Source organism: Phocoena sinus, chromosome 4, assembly GCF_008692025.1.
Source record: "Phocoena sinus isolate mPhoSin1 chromosome 4, mPhoSin1.pri, whole genome shotgun sequence".
Classification (NCBI taxonomy): domain Eukaryota; kingdom Metazoa; phylum Chordata; class Mammalia; order Artiodactyla; family Phocoenidae; genus Phocoena; species Phocoena sinus.
Genome location: NC_045766.1, coordinates 130,037,404 through 130,053,420, shown reverse-complemented (window position 1 = coordinate 130,053,420; position 16,017 = coordinate 130,037,404). Strand labels below are relative to the sequence as shown.

Sequence of the window (16,017 nt, the reverse complement as noted above, 5' to 3'; positions counted from 1 at the left end):
CTCCATTGTATTTCCAAGGTTTTTGATCATCTTTACTATCATTATTCTGAATTCTTTTTCTGGTAGACTGCCTATTTCCTCTTCATTTTTTAGGTCTGGTGGGTTTTTGCCTTGCTCCTTCATCTGCTGTGTGTTTCTCTGTCTTCTCACTTTGCTTAACTTACTGTTTTTGGGTTCTCCTTTTTGCAGCCTGCAGGTTCGTAGTTCCCGTTGTTTTTGGTGTCTGTCCCCAGTGGCTAAGGTTGGTTCAGTGGGTTGTGCAGGCTTCCTGGTGGAGGGGACTGGGGCCTGTGTTCTGGTGGATGAGTCTGGATCTTGTCTTTCTGGTGGGCAAGTCCAAATCTGATGGTGTGTTTTGGGGTGTCTGTGGCCTTATTATGATTTTAGGCAGCCTCTCTGCTAATGGGTGGGGTTATGTTTCTGTCTTGGTAGTTGTTTGGCATAGGGTGTCCAGCACTGCAGCTTGCTGGTCGTTGAGTGGAGCTGGGTCTTGGTGTTGAGATGGAGATCTCTGGGAGATTTTCAGCATTTGATATTATGTGGAGCTGGGAGGTCTCTTGTGGACCAGTGTCCTGAACTTTGCTCTCCCACCTCAGAGGCACAGGCCTGATGTCTGGCTGGAGCATCAAGAGCCTTTCATCCACACGGCTCAGAATAAAAGGGAGAAGATAAAAGAAAGAAAAAAGGAAGAAGATAAATTAAGTAAAATAAAGTTATTAAAATAAAAAATAATTATTAAAAAATTTTTTTAAAGTAATTAAAAAAGAAAGAAAGAAGAGAGCAACCAAACCAAAAAAATTCACCAATGATAACAAGCATTAAAAACTATACTTAAAAAAAAAACGGACAAACAGAACCCAAGGACAAATGGTAAAGGCAAAACTATACAGACAAAATCACACACAGAAGCATACACATACACACTCATGAAAAGAGAAAAAGGGGAAAAAAAATACATATCATTCCTCCCAAAGTCCACCTCCTCAATTTGGGATGCTTCATTGTCTATTCAGGTATTCCACCGATGCAGGGTACATCAAGTTGATTGTGGAGCTTTAATCCGCTGCTTCTGAGGATGCTGGGAGAGATTTCCCTTTCTCTTTGTTTGCACAGCTCCCGGGGCTCAGCTTTGGATTTGGACCCACCTCTGTGTGTAGGTTGCCGGAGGGCGTCTGCTCTTTGCTCCAACAGGACAGGGTTAAAGGAACAGCTGATTCGGGGGCTCTGGTTCACTCATGCCGGGGGGAGGGAGGGGCACGAATGCGGGGCGAGCCTGCTGCGGCAGAGGCCGGCGTGACATTGCACCAGCCTGAGGCGCTGTGCGTTCTCCCGGGTAAGTTGTCCCTGGATCACGGGACCCTGGTAGTGGCAGGCTGCACAGGCTCCTGCGGTGTGGGGAGTGACCTGTGCTCGCACAGAGGCTTCTTGGTGTCAGCAGCAGCAGCAGGCCCGTCTCTGGGGTCCGTGCTGATAGCTGCGGCTCACGCCCGTCTCTGGAGCCCCTTTAAGCAGCGCTCTTAATCGCTTTTCCTCGCGCACCAGGAAACAAAGAGGCAAGAAAAAGTCTCTTGCTTCTTCGGCAGGTCCATACTTTTTCCCGGACTCCCTCCTGGTTAGCTGTGGTGCACTAACCCCTTCAAGCTGTGTTCATGCCGCCAACCCCAGTGCTCTCCCTGCGATCTAAGCTCGATCTAAGCTCCGAAACCCGAGCCTCAGCTCCCAGCCCCCAGCCCCGCCCACCCCGGCGGGTGAGCAGACAAGCCTTTCTGGCTGGTGCGTGCCAGTCGGCACCCATCCTCCGTGCGGGAATCTCCCCGCTTTGCCCTCTGCACCCCTGTGGCTGCGCTCTCCTCCGCGGCTCCGAAGCTTCCCCGTCCGCCACCCGCAGTCTCTGCACGCGAAGGGGCTTCCTAGTGTGTGGAAACCTTTCCTCCTTCACAGCTCCCTCCCCGAGGTGCAGCTCCCGTCGCTGATCTTTTGTCTCTGTTTTTTCTTTTGTCTTACCCAGGTACGTGGGGAGTTTCTTGCATTTTGGGAGGTCTGAGGTCTTCTGCCAGCGTTCAGTAGGTGTTCTGTAGGAGTTGTTCCACATGCAGATGTATTTCTGATGTATCTGTGGGGAGGAAGGTGATCTCCACATCTTACTCCTCCGCCATCTTGAAGCTCCTCTTCTTCCTGTTATTATTTGTCTTTAGCTTTCCTTTTCCTAAATTTTTAAAAAATTTACTAATTATTTTTTGGCTGCTTTTGGTCTTCATTGCTGGGCGTGGGCTTTCTCTAGTTGCTGTGAGCGGGGGCTATTCTTCATTGAATTGCGTGGGCTTCTCATTCCGGTGGCTTCTCTCGTTGCGGAGCATGGGCTCTAGGCACGCAGGCTTCACTAGTTGTGGCGTGCAGGCTCAGTAGTCATGGCTCACAGGCTCTAGAGCGCAGGCTCAGTACTTGTGGTGCACGGGCTTGGTTGCTCCATGGCATGTAGGATCTTCCCAGACCAGGGCTCGAACCCATGTCCCCTGCATTGGCAGGCAGATTCTTAACCACTGTGCCACCAGGGAAGTCCTGTCTTTAGATTTTTTGGGATATTTTTTATAGCCTTTTATTTTGCTATGATTATAAACAGTAATTTGGGTTACTTTCTAGTTTCTTTTTTTCCCCTTTTCTCTGTATTAATTAGGTTCTCAGTACCATGTTGAATAGAAGTGGTGGTAGCGGGCTTCCTTTTCTTGTTTCTTACTTTAATGGAAATAGTTGTAGACTCTTAATGTTGAGTATGACGCTGTTAAACTATGAATTGTGCTCTTATTTATTTATTTGTGTATTTTTAGTTTAGGAATTGTGCTTGGTTCTTTTTCAGATCTGCTGTGCTTTTTCTAAGATCGTTTTCCGTTCAAATTTCTTTAAACTTTTGTTTCTTTAAATATAATAAACGTTGTTGATATGGAGCTTGTAACTGATAGATAATTATAAGATTTAAAGTCTCAGGTCTCTGTGTTATCTTTTGTTTCTGCATAGTGGCTCATGGTGTCTTATTTTTTGTTTGGCTGTATTTAACTTTGTGCTGACTAGTATATTCATAGGGATAATTTGAGCCCCCAAATGAAGGCTTCTTACACTAGAGAGGATTTGTATTTGCTTGAGCCAAAGAAATAGAAAGTTGAATTCTTTCTGCCTTCACTTTTGGCTTGGTAATTCCTAATGTCTTTTAAGCTCTGTGGTGTTCTTCAGATTTTTAAAGAGTATTTTTTCTAGCCCCTTTAGTTTTATTAATGGGAGGGTTAGTATGAATAGCTTACCTGCCATTACCATAAATAAAATTTTATCATACCTTGACTAGGCTTTAGTTTAATTCAGCTTTCCATTTTTTCTTTCAGATCCGCTCAGCCTATTTTGAGTTAGTTTCTGCTTTGTGCCAGCGTACTCCACAGTTGATGAAAGATGAAGCATCCAAAGTGAGCCCATCTGTCCTTCTTAGCATTGATGACAGTGACCCCATTGTATGCCCTGCCCTCTGGGAAGCTGTGCTTTACACACTTACAACTATTGAGGTAGGTTAAAGAGGTACATTTAGTACAGCTGGGAATATTTGTCTTCTTAGTTGTATTTTAGAAGCCTTAGATACCATGTGAGAGAGCCTATCAGATTGTAATATTTAAAACTTGCTAGAAAAATGCTTTCCTGGGAATAAAATATTTAATCCAAAACTTTGTATAAATCTTAAACTGACTATAAAATGGTATAGCATTTTTATTTTACTTTCAGTTTAGTCAATATCAATATCCTTTAAACTTATATGGCCCATTGAAATCAACATATCTGAATATTATATTTAAGATTAAATATTGCTGTCCCTTTTAGAAAGCAGTTTTGTTTTTTGTTTGTTTAGAAAGCAGCTTTTATAGAAGTCTTTTCAGTTAAATATTACTTCTTTTTTGGCTGCCTCAGACCTTAGTTTCGGCACGTGGGATCTTCATTGAGGCATGCAGGATCTTTCGTTGCTATGTGCGGGCTTCTCTCTAGTTGTGTCGTGCGGGTTGTTTTCTCTTCTCTAGTTGTGGTGCGCAGGCTTCAGGGGACGTGGGCTCTGTAGTTGTGGCGCACAGGTTCCAGTGTGTGCAAGCTCTGTAGTTTGCTTCACACAGGCTCTCTAGTTGAGGTGCGCGAGCTCAGTAGTTGTGGTGTGCGGGCTTAGTTGCCCCGCAGTATGTGGGATTTTAGTTCCCTGACCAGGGATCACACCCACGTCCCCTGCATTGTAAGGTGGATTCTTTACCACTGGACCACCAGGGAAGTCCCTAAATAGTTATTTCTGATCAATATTGTCCTGGAAGTATGTTGTATACATAATTACTAAATGTAATAAATTTCTTATAATTTCAGACTTTTAGTTTTTAATGGTGGTGAGAGATTTTGACCCTCTTTAGTTAGAATACTTGATTTTTATTTTTGAGAGTCTATATGTCTTCTCTCTTAATTGGGAAATGTATGTTTATGATCTCTAATTATTATTATAATCTTTTTTTTTTTTGGGAAGGACTGTTGGCTTCATGTAAATGCAAAAAAAAGTGTGTTTCCCAAGCTGTCAGCTATGGTTCGTGAAGGAGGTCGGGGTCTGGCTGCTGTCATATATCCTTATCTTCTGCCATTTATCAGCAAACTCCCTCAGTCTATTACAGATCCAAAGTTGGATTTCTTCAAAAATTTTCTCACCTCCCTAGTTGCAGGGTAAGGAATTTATATTCTTGACCTTTAAAGCAAAATAGATTTTTTCTTATTTTCATAAATGGGCAGAACGACATACTTGTTATTATCATATGTAAATTTCCCCAAATTGTTTTGCTGTTCATTAAACACTTTTAAAGTTTTCAGAGAATTACAATTGGAATTCTTTTTTTGGGTACTTTCAACACTTCAGTGGTAGTATGCAGCAGAAAGTGAGATAAATTATGTTAAGGCCCTTAGGTAGAAATAGGCTTTTTCAATGACCCATTTTTTGGTATGTTGATAAATACAAATGCCCGAGTGCAGAAAATGAACCAGTGAACTTTTCCATTAACTTAAATATAATAGCTGTTTAAAGTCACACTTAAAACGTCATTTCAGCATATTTGTTGAACTTAGTAAAAGACACCCAGTTTTATTAATGATTAAAATTTTTTTTCCACTACAGTATTATCTTTATTTGGTTAAGTCCTCTCTTTGAAATTTGCAGATGGATTGGTCCATGAATAGAAAATAAATATGTTATCTTTTGTTGATACATTTTTGAAGATATGCTATTTTTCATAGTTCTTCAAGTTTATATTCTAATCGGGCTGTATTTTGGTTGTTTTTAGTTTTTCATTGAAGAAATTATTTTTAGAAATTCTTTTTCATGCCTTTATTTTGGTATTTTTGTATTGCTTATTTTCTTTTTCATGAAGGAATAAGCCACAGGTATTTATTATTTCTTAGGCTATCAACAGAAAGAACCAAAACCAGCTTTTCAGAGTGCTCAGCAGTAATATCTGCTTTTTTTGAATGCTTACGTTTTATAATGCAGCAAAACTTAGGTGAGGAAGAGATAGAAGAGATGCTCGTCAATGATCAGGTATTTATAATGTAAAAATCATCAGTGCCTTTGCACACTAACTATAAAGAATCAAGCTCATTGTGTCTTGTTGCCATTTTTATTAATTAGCCTTCCTTGTAAAGATTTCATTTTTATGATTTACAAATTAAATAATGTGTATTGCTGACCAATAAGTGAAAATTTCTGTATTGTTAGTTGTTATCATAATACCATAATGCCTAAGTACTAGTCACTCTCTGGTTGTACAAACTCTGTTTTAGAGAGTCGCAAATAATTTAGAAGATGCAATTTTCAACATTTTGTATTTTAGTTTATATTATAATCATCTTGTTCCTTCTAAAATATGTAGTACATTTATCCTTTTGTGAGCAATTGTGCTTGGCTTTTAGAACTAGTGATGAGAGCGGGTCCTGGAATATGGTTCCTTATGGTAGGAAATTAATATGATTACATAAGCCTAGATCCTAGTTGATGTCTCAGATAGTTAATTTCTCTTATCTTTGTAATTTAAGAGAAAGCATTCTGAATTCTGTGGGTCCTGTATGTCTTTCATATTGGTTTAGAAAAAAGCAAAACACTTTGAATAAGTTCAGAAGATCCAAAGAGTTGATGACCAATGATCTTCGTCAATTATATCATAAAAAAGAAGTAATTTGGGGAGATACAGTGAAATCGTTAGGCTCTCTGAATGATATGAAGATGATTTTCAGGTTCAAATTAACTCTTTTCATAGTTCTGGGGAAATATTCATGTTTTTCAGTTATTAAATATGAAAATTTATAATGTTTTACAAATACCTTGTTTAAATTTCATTTTCCCTGACAACTGAACTTTAATATTTCTACCTTCTCTTTTAGTTGATTCCTTTTATTGATGCAGTTCTCAAAGACCCAAGATTGCAAGATGAGCAGCTATTTAACCATTTGGCAGAAACTTTAAGTTCATGGGAAGCCAAAGTAGATTTGGATAAAGATGATAAAACAGCTTACAATTTGGAGAAAGTGCTGCTGAATTTCTGGGAAAGACTGTCAGAGATCTGTGTTGAGAAAATCAATGAGCCTGAAACTGATGTTAAGTCAGTTTTGGGTGTTTCTAACCTATTACAGGTCCTTCAGAAGCCAAAGAGCTTGTTGAAGTTAAATAAAAAAAACGTTGGTAAGGTTAGATTTGCTGATGAGATGCCTGAAAGTAATAAAGAGAATGAGAAATATGTCTCCTCAGAAGGAGAGAATAGTGAAGGCTCTGAATTAATGGCTGAACCTTCTCTCACTCACAGTTGCTCAGACCTTATATCACCCCTAAGGAAAAAACCTTTGGAAGACTTAGTCTGTAAACTAGCAGAAATGAGTGTTAATTATGTCAATGAACAAAAGTCGGAGCAACATCTAAGGTTTCTTTCTACTCTGCTCAACTCCTTCTCTTCAAGCCAAGTATTTAAAGTGCTGTTAGGTGATGAAAAACAGAGTATTGTCAAAGCCAAGCCTCTTGAAATAGCCAAACTTGCACAAAAAAATCCCGCAATACAGTTTTTATACCAGAAAGTAATAGGTTGGCTAAATGAAGATCAAAGGAAGGATGCTAGTTTCTTGGTGGACATTTTGTACAGTGCCCTTTGTTGCTGTGATAGTCATATGGAAAGAAAAGCTGTCTTGGATGATCTAATTGAGGTATTACTGTTCTGTATCCTTTTATTTTCATTTATTTATTTATTCATTCATTCATGCATGCCTGCATGCGGAATCTTTCTTCCACGACCAGGGATCAAACCCGTGCCCCCTACAGTGGAAGCATGGAGCCCTCACCACTGGATCACCAGGGAGTTCCCTGTATCTTTTTAAACTATAATGGTTTACACTGGCACACTGATTATGGATGAGTAGAACAAGACCTGTATGGGGGTTATTTTGGGATTGTTTCTTAACTATGAATGTCAGTTTAAAGACAATATATTCTTGATTGGGATTGGGAAGTATGTGAGACTTCTGGATAGCTGTTCAGTAAGAGTAAATATGTTAAGATGACAAAAGCTTGGTAATAAAAGGGTAAGTTCTTTCAGTCCATACTTTTTAAAGCTGGACTTGCTAAAAAAATGTTTTAGTTTTGTAGTGGTTCCATGGTCACTTCATTTACTTATAAAAAATTTTACCAGTTACTGTTTTTTCTAGCAGATTGTTTCTCTTTTTCTTCTTTTAGGTGGATCTGAAATGGAATTCTATTCTTCAGGTCATTGAAAAGGTATCTTAGAGATTTTTCTCTTTTTTTTTGTATTTATAGGTATACAAAAATTAAACCACAGCTATATTCACATAATGGTATGTGATTAGGTGTCTCTGTTAGAGAACTTCCTTATTATTGTAACTTTCTTCTCGTAATTTGAGAAGCCATGGTGTTCACCTTTCTATAGTATTATTTTTCTGGTTAGGAATATCCGGGAAGAATGAACAGGTTCTGGAAGATCCAGTGTCTCTTCCCTAGTGGGTAACAAAGGAAGAGTTAAGCATTTATCTTAGTTTATCTTTTAAACTAAGATTTCTGCTGTTATCCTAGTTATTTTTTCTTCTGTAGAAATGGATTGAATGGTTCTAGCTTTGAGTAGAACGCATCAGGAAATTAAGTTTGTTTTACCCTGGAATACTATACAGGCAAACTAAAGTCTTCCCACCTTTATTTAATTGCCATTTGACTAAGTAAGAAAATTAGTGATGAAAATAATACAAAGAAATCAAGGAACATAATTCAGAAAAATTTTTAAATGGCTTAAGTATTCTTTCCTAATGAAGATGTAAATGATATAACGTAACACTTTTCCAGCCATAGAAATGTTATGACTAGCTGCCTAAAAGTCTTCCTTTTCTTAAAGAATTTTTTCATTATTTTAAAATTTTACTTACATAACTCTAATTTACAAGTTTCTTTTTTTCTGTCTTTTTAAATTATAATATGTTGTAATTTAAATTAAAATATGTTGAAAAAAAACATATAGATTTGCCATAGTAACCATTTCTAAGTGTACAGTAGTGTTGTTTATTCACATTATTGGTCAACCAATCTCCAGAACTTTTTCACCTTGTAAAATAGAAACTATACCCATTAAACAATAACTCCCTATTTCCCCCAATAGTTTATTTTTACAAAATAAATACAGAGTATTAATTTACTCTTTTTCAATGGGAAATATAACTTACTGGCACACCATTTTGAATTACTTTATTCAGTACCTCCTCTCCCTATAGGCAGGCTACATGAAAAGCCAAATTATGAGAAAGCTGCTTGATAAGTCTAGAATCAGAGCAAAGGTATATAGTTAATAATTTGATAAGATAAAGATTGATATATCCATTTCCAACTTAGGAATGTACCTGCCAGGTTCAGGTACATCTGTTCAGGTACATCTGTAGTTCAAGTACATCTGTTTGGAAGACTCTTCCTGGGCAGTGTTTGGAAGTTCATAGCCAGTGTTTGCTTCCTGTACTCCTGTGACTAACTAGTCTCCCTAACCCCTGTTAGATTCTTTCTGTGGATATGTTAAAACATTGAGAAGTTGGACTTCATGTCTTAATAACCTGAGAGACATTTTATTCAGAAGTTTGCTTTTTGGATTCTGTAGGATTCTATAAAATAGATTGGTTTTATTTGGTAAGCTATTTTAGGAAAGCCAATATTATAGCCATCTAAGTTCTAGTTTTTCTTGTTTTTATGCAACATCATACTTTATGAGCAGAGTCCTAAAGTCAGCTTCCTTAAAAACAAACCTGACTTTTGTAACCAGAAAGAACCTTAGAGATTTTCTAAGTTAACCTTCATTTTTCAAATTAGAAAATAGACCCAGGTTGGTTAAGAGCTTTGTCTAAGGTCATAAAGCCAGAATAGTGGTAAAGCTTGGACTAAAATAGAAGCTCTCATTACCTACAATTTTTTGAATAAGGAGATAAAACAGTTTTGGGGGCACTACCCAATCTGCACTTGGATTTTTTTTTTTTCCAGATTGCTTTGAAATGAGCCAAGTTGCAAATTCCTTTCTTCTCAGCCTTTAAACCAAAAGAAGCTCTGGGAACATGGATCACCATGCTTTTGGGGGTGGATTTACAGTTTCTTTCCTTGCTTCCCCACCCCACGAAAATAAACCAGTTGATGTCAGCTATCTGCCCCAGTAACTATTTCAGAAAATTTGGGCAAATGATAAGTCCCGTTGTTCATATTGAATTAATTTACCACTATTATATGTTAATTGTTCTTTAGCAAAATTAATGAACAAAAATTTAGTATTTGTAGAGCATTTTAAAATCTATCTTTAAAGTTCATTCATTATTCATTGAACATATCTGCAGTGTTGATAGCAGGTATCAAAGAAGTTTAAGACAGTCTCTGCTCTCAAGGAACTTACAGTTTCATTGGAAATAACACATACACAGATGAAACATTATAAATAATAATACAACCCAGTAAGTGCTCTAGAGATTCAGAGAAAAGCAGTGATGAGTATGGGCTGGCATGGATGGGGGAGACTTCACAAAGCAGGTGTGATTTATACTAAATCTCAAATAATGGATGTGATTTTGATAAATAAAGAAGAAGGGGAATATTTATGGTTGGGAAGATAGAATGAACAAAGCATGGAAGCATACATAAGCAAGGCTTAATGGGGAATAGGGAAGATACCAGCCTTCTTAGAACTTGAGGAGGAGGCATGGGGGACGATGTTGAGGCCACGATGATGAAAGGAGGTAATATGGTACAAGTAATATTTTGGCAAGTCTACTTTTTGATCTTGCTTCTAATCTTTGCTTTAATTTTATGGTTTTAGGCATGTTCTAGTTCAGATAAACATGCTTTAGTAACTCCTTGGCTAAAAGGAGATATCCTTGGTGAGAAATTGGTAACCTTGGCAGATCATCTTTGTAATAAGGACTTGGAATCCACAGTATCTTCTGAATCTTACTTCTCAGAAAGATGGTCTCTTTTAAGCTTGGTATTATCCCAACATGTTAAAAATGGTAGGTAAAAATATGGCTTTTGTTTTTTAGTAGGGAGGGAGTAGTTTTTTCACCTTTTGGGAGGATTCCATGCTGCTCAGTTTGCATAATATTAGTTGAGAATAACAAGATTTAGTTCACTCATACCTGAATTTTGTAAGCACCCTAAGTGTTTATAAATCTCTGTAACACGACTTGGAAGATATTTAATACTTCTAGTTTTATATTTTAAAGGGTTTTGAATTTAGCCATTCACTCTAATTTTGTCTAGCATTGCTTTTTTACTTAATTTAAAATAGCTTTTTTTAATGTGAGGGCTTTTATGTATGGGGAACAGATTGATTTGTTGATGTGATTTTCTTTTATATAAAACATAAACACCTTTTAAAAAAAAAAAACAAAAAACACATGGAGAGACCAAGATGGAATGTTAACCCCGAGTAAAGTATTAAAATACATTGGTTAAAAAATTAAAAACAAAGATTAAAAAAAGGAAAACACACTGTTAATATTTCTTGTGTTTTGTCTGTTTGAATTTTTTTCTGTAGATTACTTGATTGGAGAAGTATATGTTGAAAGAATTATTGTTAAACTTCATGAAACTTTATCCAAAGCAAAGAAATTGTCAGAAGCTGAAAATAATGACTCATCAGTGTCTTTTATCTGTGATGTGGCCTATAACTATTTCAGCTCAGCAAAAGGATGCTTGCTAATGCCATCATCTGAAGATTTATTGTTAACTCTCTTTCAGTTGTGTGCTGAGAGCAAAGAAAAAACACATTTGCCAGGTAATAGCCTACTGCTCAAATGTTTTGTTGGGAATCTCCGGCTCTGATCTTCATAGTGTAAGTGCCCAGGCTTTATTAATTGAATCATAATGTGTTTGAACTTTGAAGGCATTTTGAGTAAAGGACTACAAATCTTAAACACTTTCAGCTTTAGAAACCAAGTTAAAGATGTATATAGACATTATATCTAAAGTTTTTACTTGATATCAAGGAAACGGTTTTGGAAGGGGCCATGATAGATGAGTTAGAATCTTAGCTCCTTCACTCAATAGCTCTCACAAGTTGCTTAATTTCTTGATGCCTCAGTTTCCATATTTATAAAGGGGGACATTAACACCTTCTTCTCTTATAGTTAAAGACATTCAATCTTGGTGTAGAGTAAAATGAAATTGAGATTCCCTTTTTAAGGACTATATTCCTGTCTTACATGTTAATTCAGACTTATTTGTGAAAGGAATGTAAAAAATACTATTGAAAAAAAAAGGTTTTAATGGAAAACCCTCCTCCCCAACCCTTTCTTTAATACTAACTTTTCTATTTGAAAATGGTATATTTTTTATATCTCCAAATGGTCAACTCTCTTATAAATAAGTTCAGAGCAGAAAAAAGCTGACTTTAAAAATCTTAGCATTTTTACATTTATATGGCATGAGTTAGCTTACATTATTGTGTATTTATGACATAGTTATTTTGTTTTAGCCGTTGAATAGTAATTTTATGTTTTCTTAATGGTACCTTACAAATCTCAGATCTGCAATGAGTTCTTTCAGACATTTTGTACTGATTATAGTTACTTCATAGGGATTATGAATCACTGTTGACATCTTGATTTTAGACTTTCTTATCAGTAAACTGAAAAATACTTGGCTCTCTGGTGTGAATTTATTGGTCCATCAAACTGGCGACACATATAAACAGAGTACCTTCCTACGTTTATCTGCTCTGTGGCTGAAAAACCAAGTTCAGTCTTCATCATTGGATATCACAAGGTAACCTTTTTTTGTGCTCAGTTGCAGAGTATCTCTTTAATAATTGATCATTGTCCTTAATAAGGTTCCATGATTAGTGTGAATGCCTATGAAAAATGACTTGTTGGGCTTCCCTGGTGGCACAGTGGTTGAGAGTCCACCTGCCGATGCAGGGGACGCGGGTTCATGTCCCGATCCGGAAAGGTCCCACATGCCGCGGAGCGGCTGGGCCCATGAGCCGTGGCCACTGAGCCTGCGCGTCCGGAGCCTGTGCTCCGCAACGGGAGAGGCCACAGCAGTGAGACGCCCGCGTACCGCAAAAAAAAAAAAAAAAAAAAGACTTGTTATGTAAGAAATCTACAGGATTCTAAGGGAAGATCCAAACAGATTTCTCCAAAAGGATTTTGTTTTAATGATCATCCATTTAAGCTCAATTAATTGGAGAGTGATTTGTTTTGACCATAATCATTTATGGTCAGTAATGTGATAGGGTTGCTGTCCTGTGTCTTAGGCTGGTATGGATTGTAACCGTAGACTCTTAAGGCCACCATGGACAATGATTGTCCTTCATTGTTTATTTCTTGGGGGAGTCTGGTAGCCACTGTTGTAAGGCATTGAATTGCAGATGTATTTCACATTTCATGCCTAAATCCATATATAAAAATGAAAACTAAGAGAATGCATCCAGAGCTACTGGGGTTGGGTTAAATCTTTTTCTGATTATCATACTCTTTTCGTGGAATAAAGTAGCTATATTTCAGAAATATCTGATCTGAAATAGGTCATTCACCTTCTTTCTGAACTAGAAGCAGCACTTGATTTCAATTATAAAATGTTGGATAAAATCCCGTTTGATAGTGTGTAAGTCACGAGGGGAGGGTGGAGAGAGAGACCATTTACTTTTATTTTGAATTGTCTTTTTTGTTCATTAAATACCCTATCTGCTGTAGGGTATTTAATGTATACCAGGGTATTCAAATTGGTTATAACATAACTGCAGTGGTTAAGTTATTTGCATTATTTTCAGTCTTCAGGTCCTCTTGTCTGCTGTTGATGATTTGCTAAATGCGCTTCTAGAGAGTGAAGATACTTATCTTCTGGGAGTTTATATTGGAAGTGTAATGCCAGACAACAGCGAATGGGAAAAGATGAGACAGTCTCTTCCTATGCAGGTATGTTTGAGATTGGAGAGTACTTATTTTATTCTGAAGTTTGGATTTCATGCAAGCTTAAATATTTTAATTTTATTCTGGGGAAGAAAAAAAGTAAATGAAATGAGTATCTTACTTTGCGTTTCTGCCTTTGAATGCTCCTGTGTTGGGTGTTTGCTGTTTGCAAGATACCAGTTGACACTTGGCAGTTGCCATGGTACAAGGTAAATAAGACCTTGTTCTGTCCTGAAGGAATCCTAAAGAAACAGACACGTTGATAATTTCTGTTTGTAGAAACCAAACTTCTAGGCTTCTGTGGTTTTACTAGTAAACTAGCAATAGCTTCATTTTTGAAGTTATTCTAATAACATTTTGAAGATATTTTAATAACTTTATTTTTGTTCCCTTCTTAATTGCAGAGGTAGTAATTAATTGAACTATTGAATGCTTTTGTGTATAATTTAATGTATTCTTTTTTTTACAGTGGTTGCATAGACCTCTTTTAGAAGGAAGACTGAGTTTGAATTATGAGTGTTTCAAAACAGATTTTAAAGAACAAGATACAAAGAAACTTCCCAGCCATTTGTGTACTTCAGCATTATTGAGCAAAATGATATTAGTTGCACTGAAAAAGGAAATAGTCTTAGAAAATAATGAGCTTGAGAAAATAAGTAAGTATATATGAGCATTCAGATAAATACATATAAACATAAGTATATATGAGCATTCAGATAAATACATATAAACATAAATCTTGAAGTAATTAAAATGTAATTTTGAAATAATTTTGATTATACTTCAATCTAAATCTTTAAAGAATCAAAAATCCTCAGCTCCTTTTAATTATTTTAGCAATGAGAAACTTGAGGACACTTAAGAAATGAATGTTAAATTGCAAATCAAATGGAATCATACTGAATATCTTGCTGTAGTCTTGTTAGCAATAGAGCAGAATTTGGTATAAGATGTTACTCTAGTTGGCATGACATCAGTATAAGCGCATCCTATGGCACATAACCCTAAAGAAAATGGTTAAGTGAGTCTTGTGTTTCATCAAGGATTCTGAATTTTCAATTAACTTTTGGATCAATCTACCTTTGTATAGGGCAGTAATTTTTTTCCCAGCAAGTAGAGCTTCAAATGTTGAATTTCAAAAGGATTTAAAAATTCCGCCATTCCAGGAAATGGTGTAGAATTGTAGGTAGCAGTGTGACCTGTACAAAATGAAAGGTGGAGGACTTGCATAATTCCTGTATCAGTCTTGATTGTGAGCCCTCAGCTGAGTACAGTTACTAGCGGAGGAGAATATTGTGCTCTGTGGAAGAAAGCTGGAACACCTCTCGTGGTGAGCGAACTCCACATGCAGTTGAGGTCAAGGAGATTAGCCTGCTCTTTACTTTACTCATAGAGTGAATCTGTCCAAAAACAACAATGGAAATTAGAGTAATAATTTTTGTTGCTTTTCTTATCTGGAACTTGCAAGGGATGGGATTTGATTTTTGAACCAGGTTTCAAGTCTTCTAACTCCAAAATCCATACCTGGCTTTATAAAAGAGAGTTGTGACTAATTATGTATTGAAAACCTGTGACATGCCAGGTTTTGTGATACTTGGTCATTTACTTCTCACAGTAGTCCCGTGAGGTAGATTTGTATTATCCTAGCTGATAACGATGTGTGCAGCTCATTTGAATCCAGACTAGTCTGTCACCGAGGCCCATGCCCTGTATACTAGATCGTGCTCTCTCCCATTTCTTTTTTCTTTTTTTTTTTTTGCGGTACGCGGGCCTCTCACTGTTGTGGTCTGTCCTGTTGAGGAGCACAGGCTCCGGACGCACAGGCTCCGGACACACAGGCTCAGTGGCCATGGCTCACGGGCCCAGCTGCTCTGCAGCATGTGGGATTTTCCCGGACCAGGGCACGAACCTGTGTCCCCTGCATTGGCAGGCGGACTCTCAACCACTGCGCCACCAGGGAAGCCCCTCTCCCATTTCTTAACACATTGACTTGAACTTCTTAGGTCTTGGGTCGCATAGTTGTTTATCCTGGATGCAACTTCTTATCATTTGTGGCAAAAATAGTAGGAAGGTTCTTCCAGTATCTCCCTCTGATAACTTAGGTTACTGTCACATTCTTAACTAATCAGAAAAGGGACCAAGTAATGTTTGGGAGAGGAGTGATATTTTGTATCAGGTATTCTCAGCTTTCATTATAGTTGAACATCAAATAGTTGAAAATCAGATCATAGATATTGATTGATTGATTGGCTGCGCTATGCAGCATGTGGGATCTTAGTTCCCCATACTTGAACATCAAATAGTGGAAAATCAGTTCACAGATTATTGATTGATTGATTGCGCTACGTAGCATGTGGGGTCTTAGTTCCCTGACCACGGATCAAACCAGTGACCCCTGCATTGGAAGTGCAGAGTCTTAACCACTGGACCACCAGGGAAATCCCAGTTCATAGATATTTTGAAATTAGTGGGCATAACAATGTTAGGGAATGGGGGGGACAAGTGAAAACAGTTCAAAGGTCTGTTCACAAAGTATACTCAATAATGTGTTGT

General features: G+C 37.4%; 1 protein-coding gene across 2 annotated transcripts in view; it reads left to right on the top strand.

The window, feature by feature from the left end:
* The window catches only part of LTN1 (listerin E3 ubiquitin protein ligase 1), a 72,617-nt gene that overhangs the window by 29,317 nt on the left and 27,283 nt on the right, over positions 1–16,017 (top strand). For both annotated transcript variants that reach the window (XM_032630122.1, XM_032630123.1), the window contains exons 7-16: positions 3,372–3,545; positions 4,532–4,722; positions 5,452–5,587; positions 6,427–7,236; positions 7,763–7,804; positions 10,374–10,563; positions 11,091–11,330; positions 12,166–12,319; positions 13,326–13,470; positions 13,934–14,120. In XM_032630122.1, the coding sequence (XP_032486013.1) occupies positions 3,372–3,545; positions 4,532–4,722; positions 5,452–5,587; positions 6,427–7,236; positions 7,763–7,804; positions 10,374–10,563; positions 11,091–11,330; positions 12,166–12,319; positions 13,326–13,470; positions 13,934–14,120 (2,269 nt within the window). The remainder of the gene's footprint in view (positions 1–3,371; positions 3,546–4,531; positions 4,723–5,451; positions 5,588–6,426; positions 7,237–7,762; positions 7,805–10,373; positions 10,564–11,090; positions 11,331–12,165; positions 12,320–13,325; positions 13,471–13,933; positions 14,121–16,017) is intronic.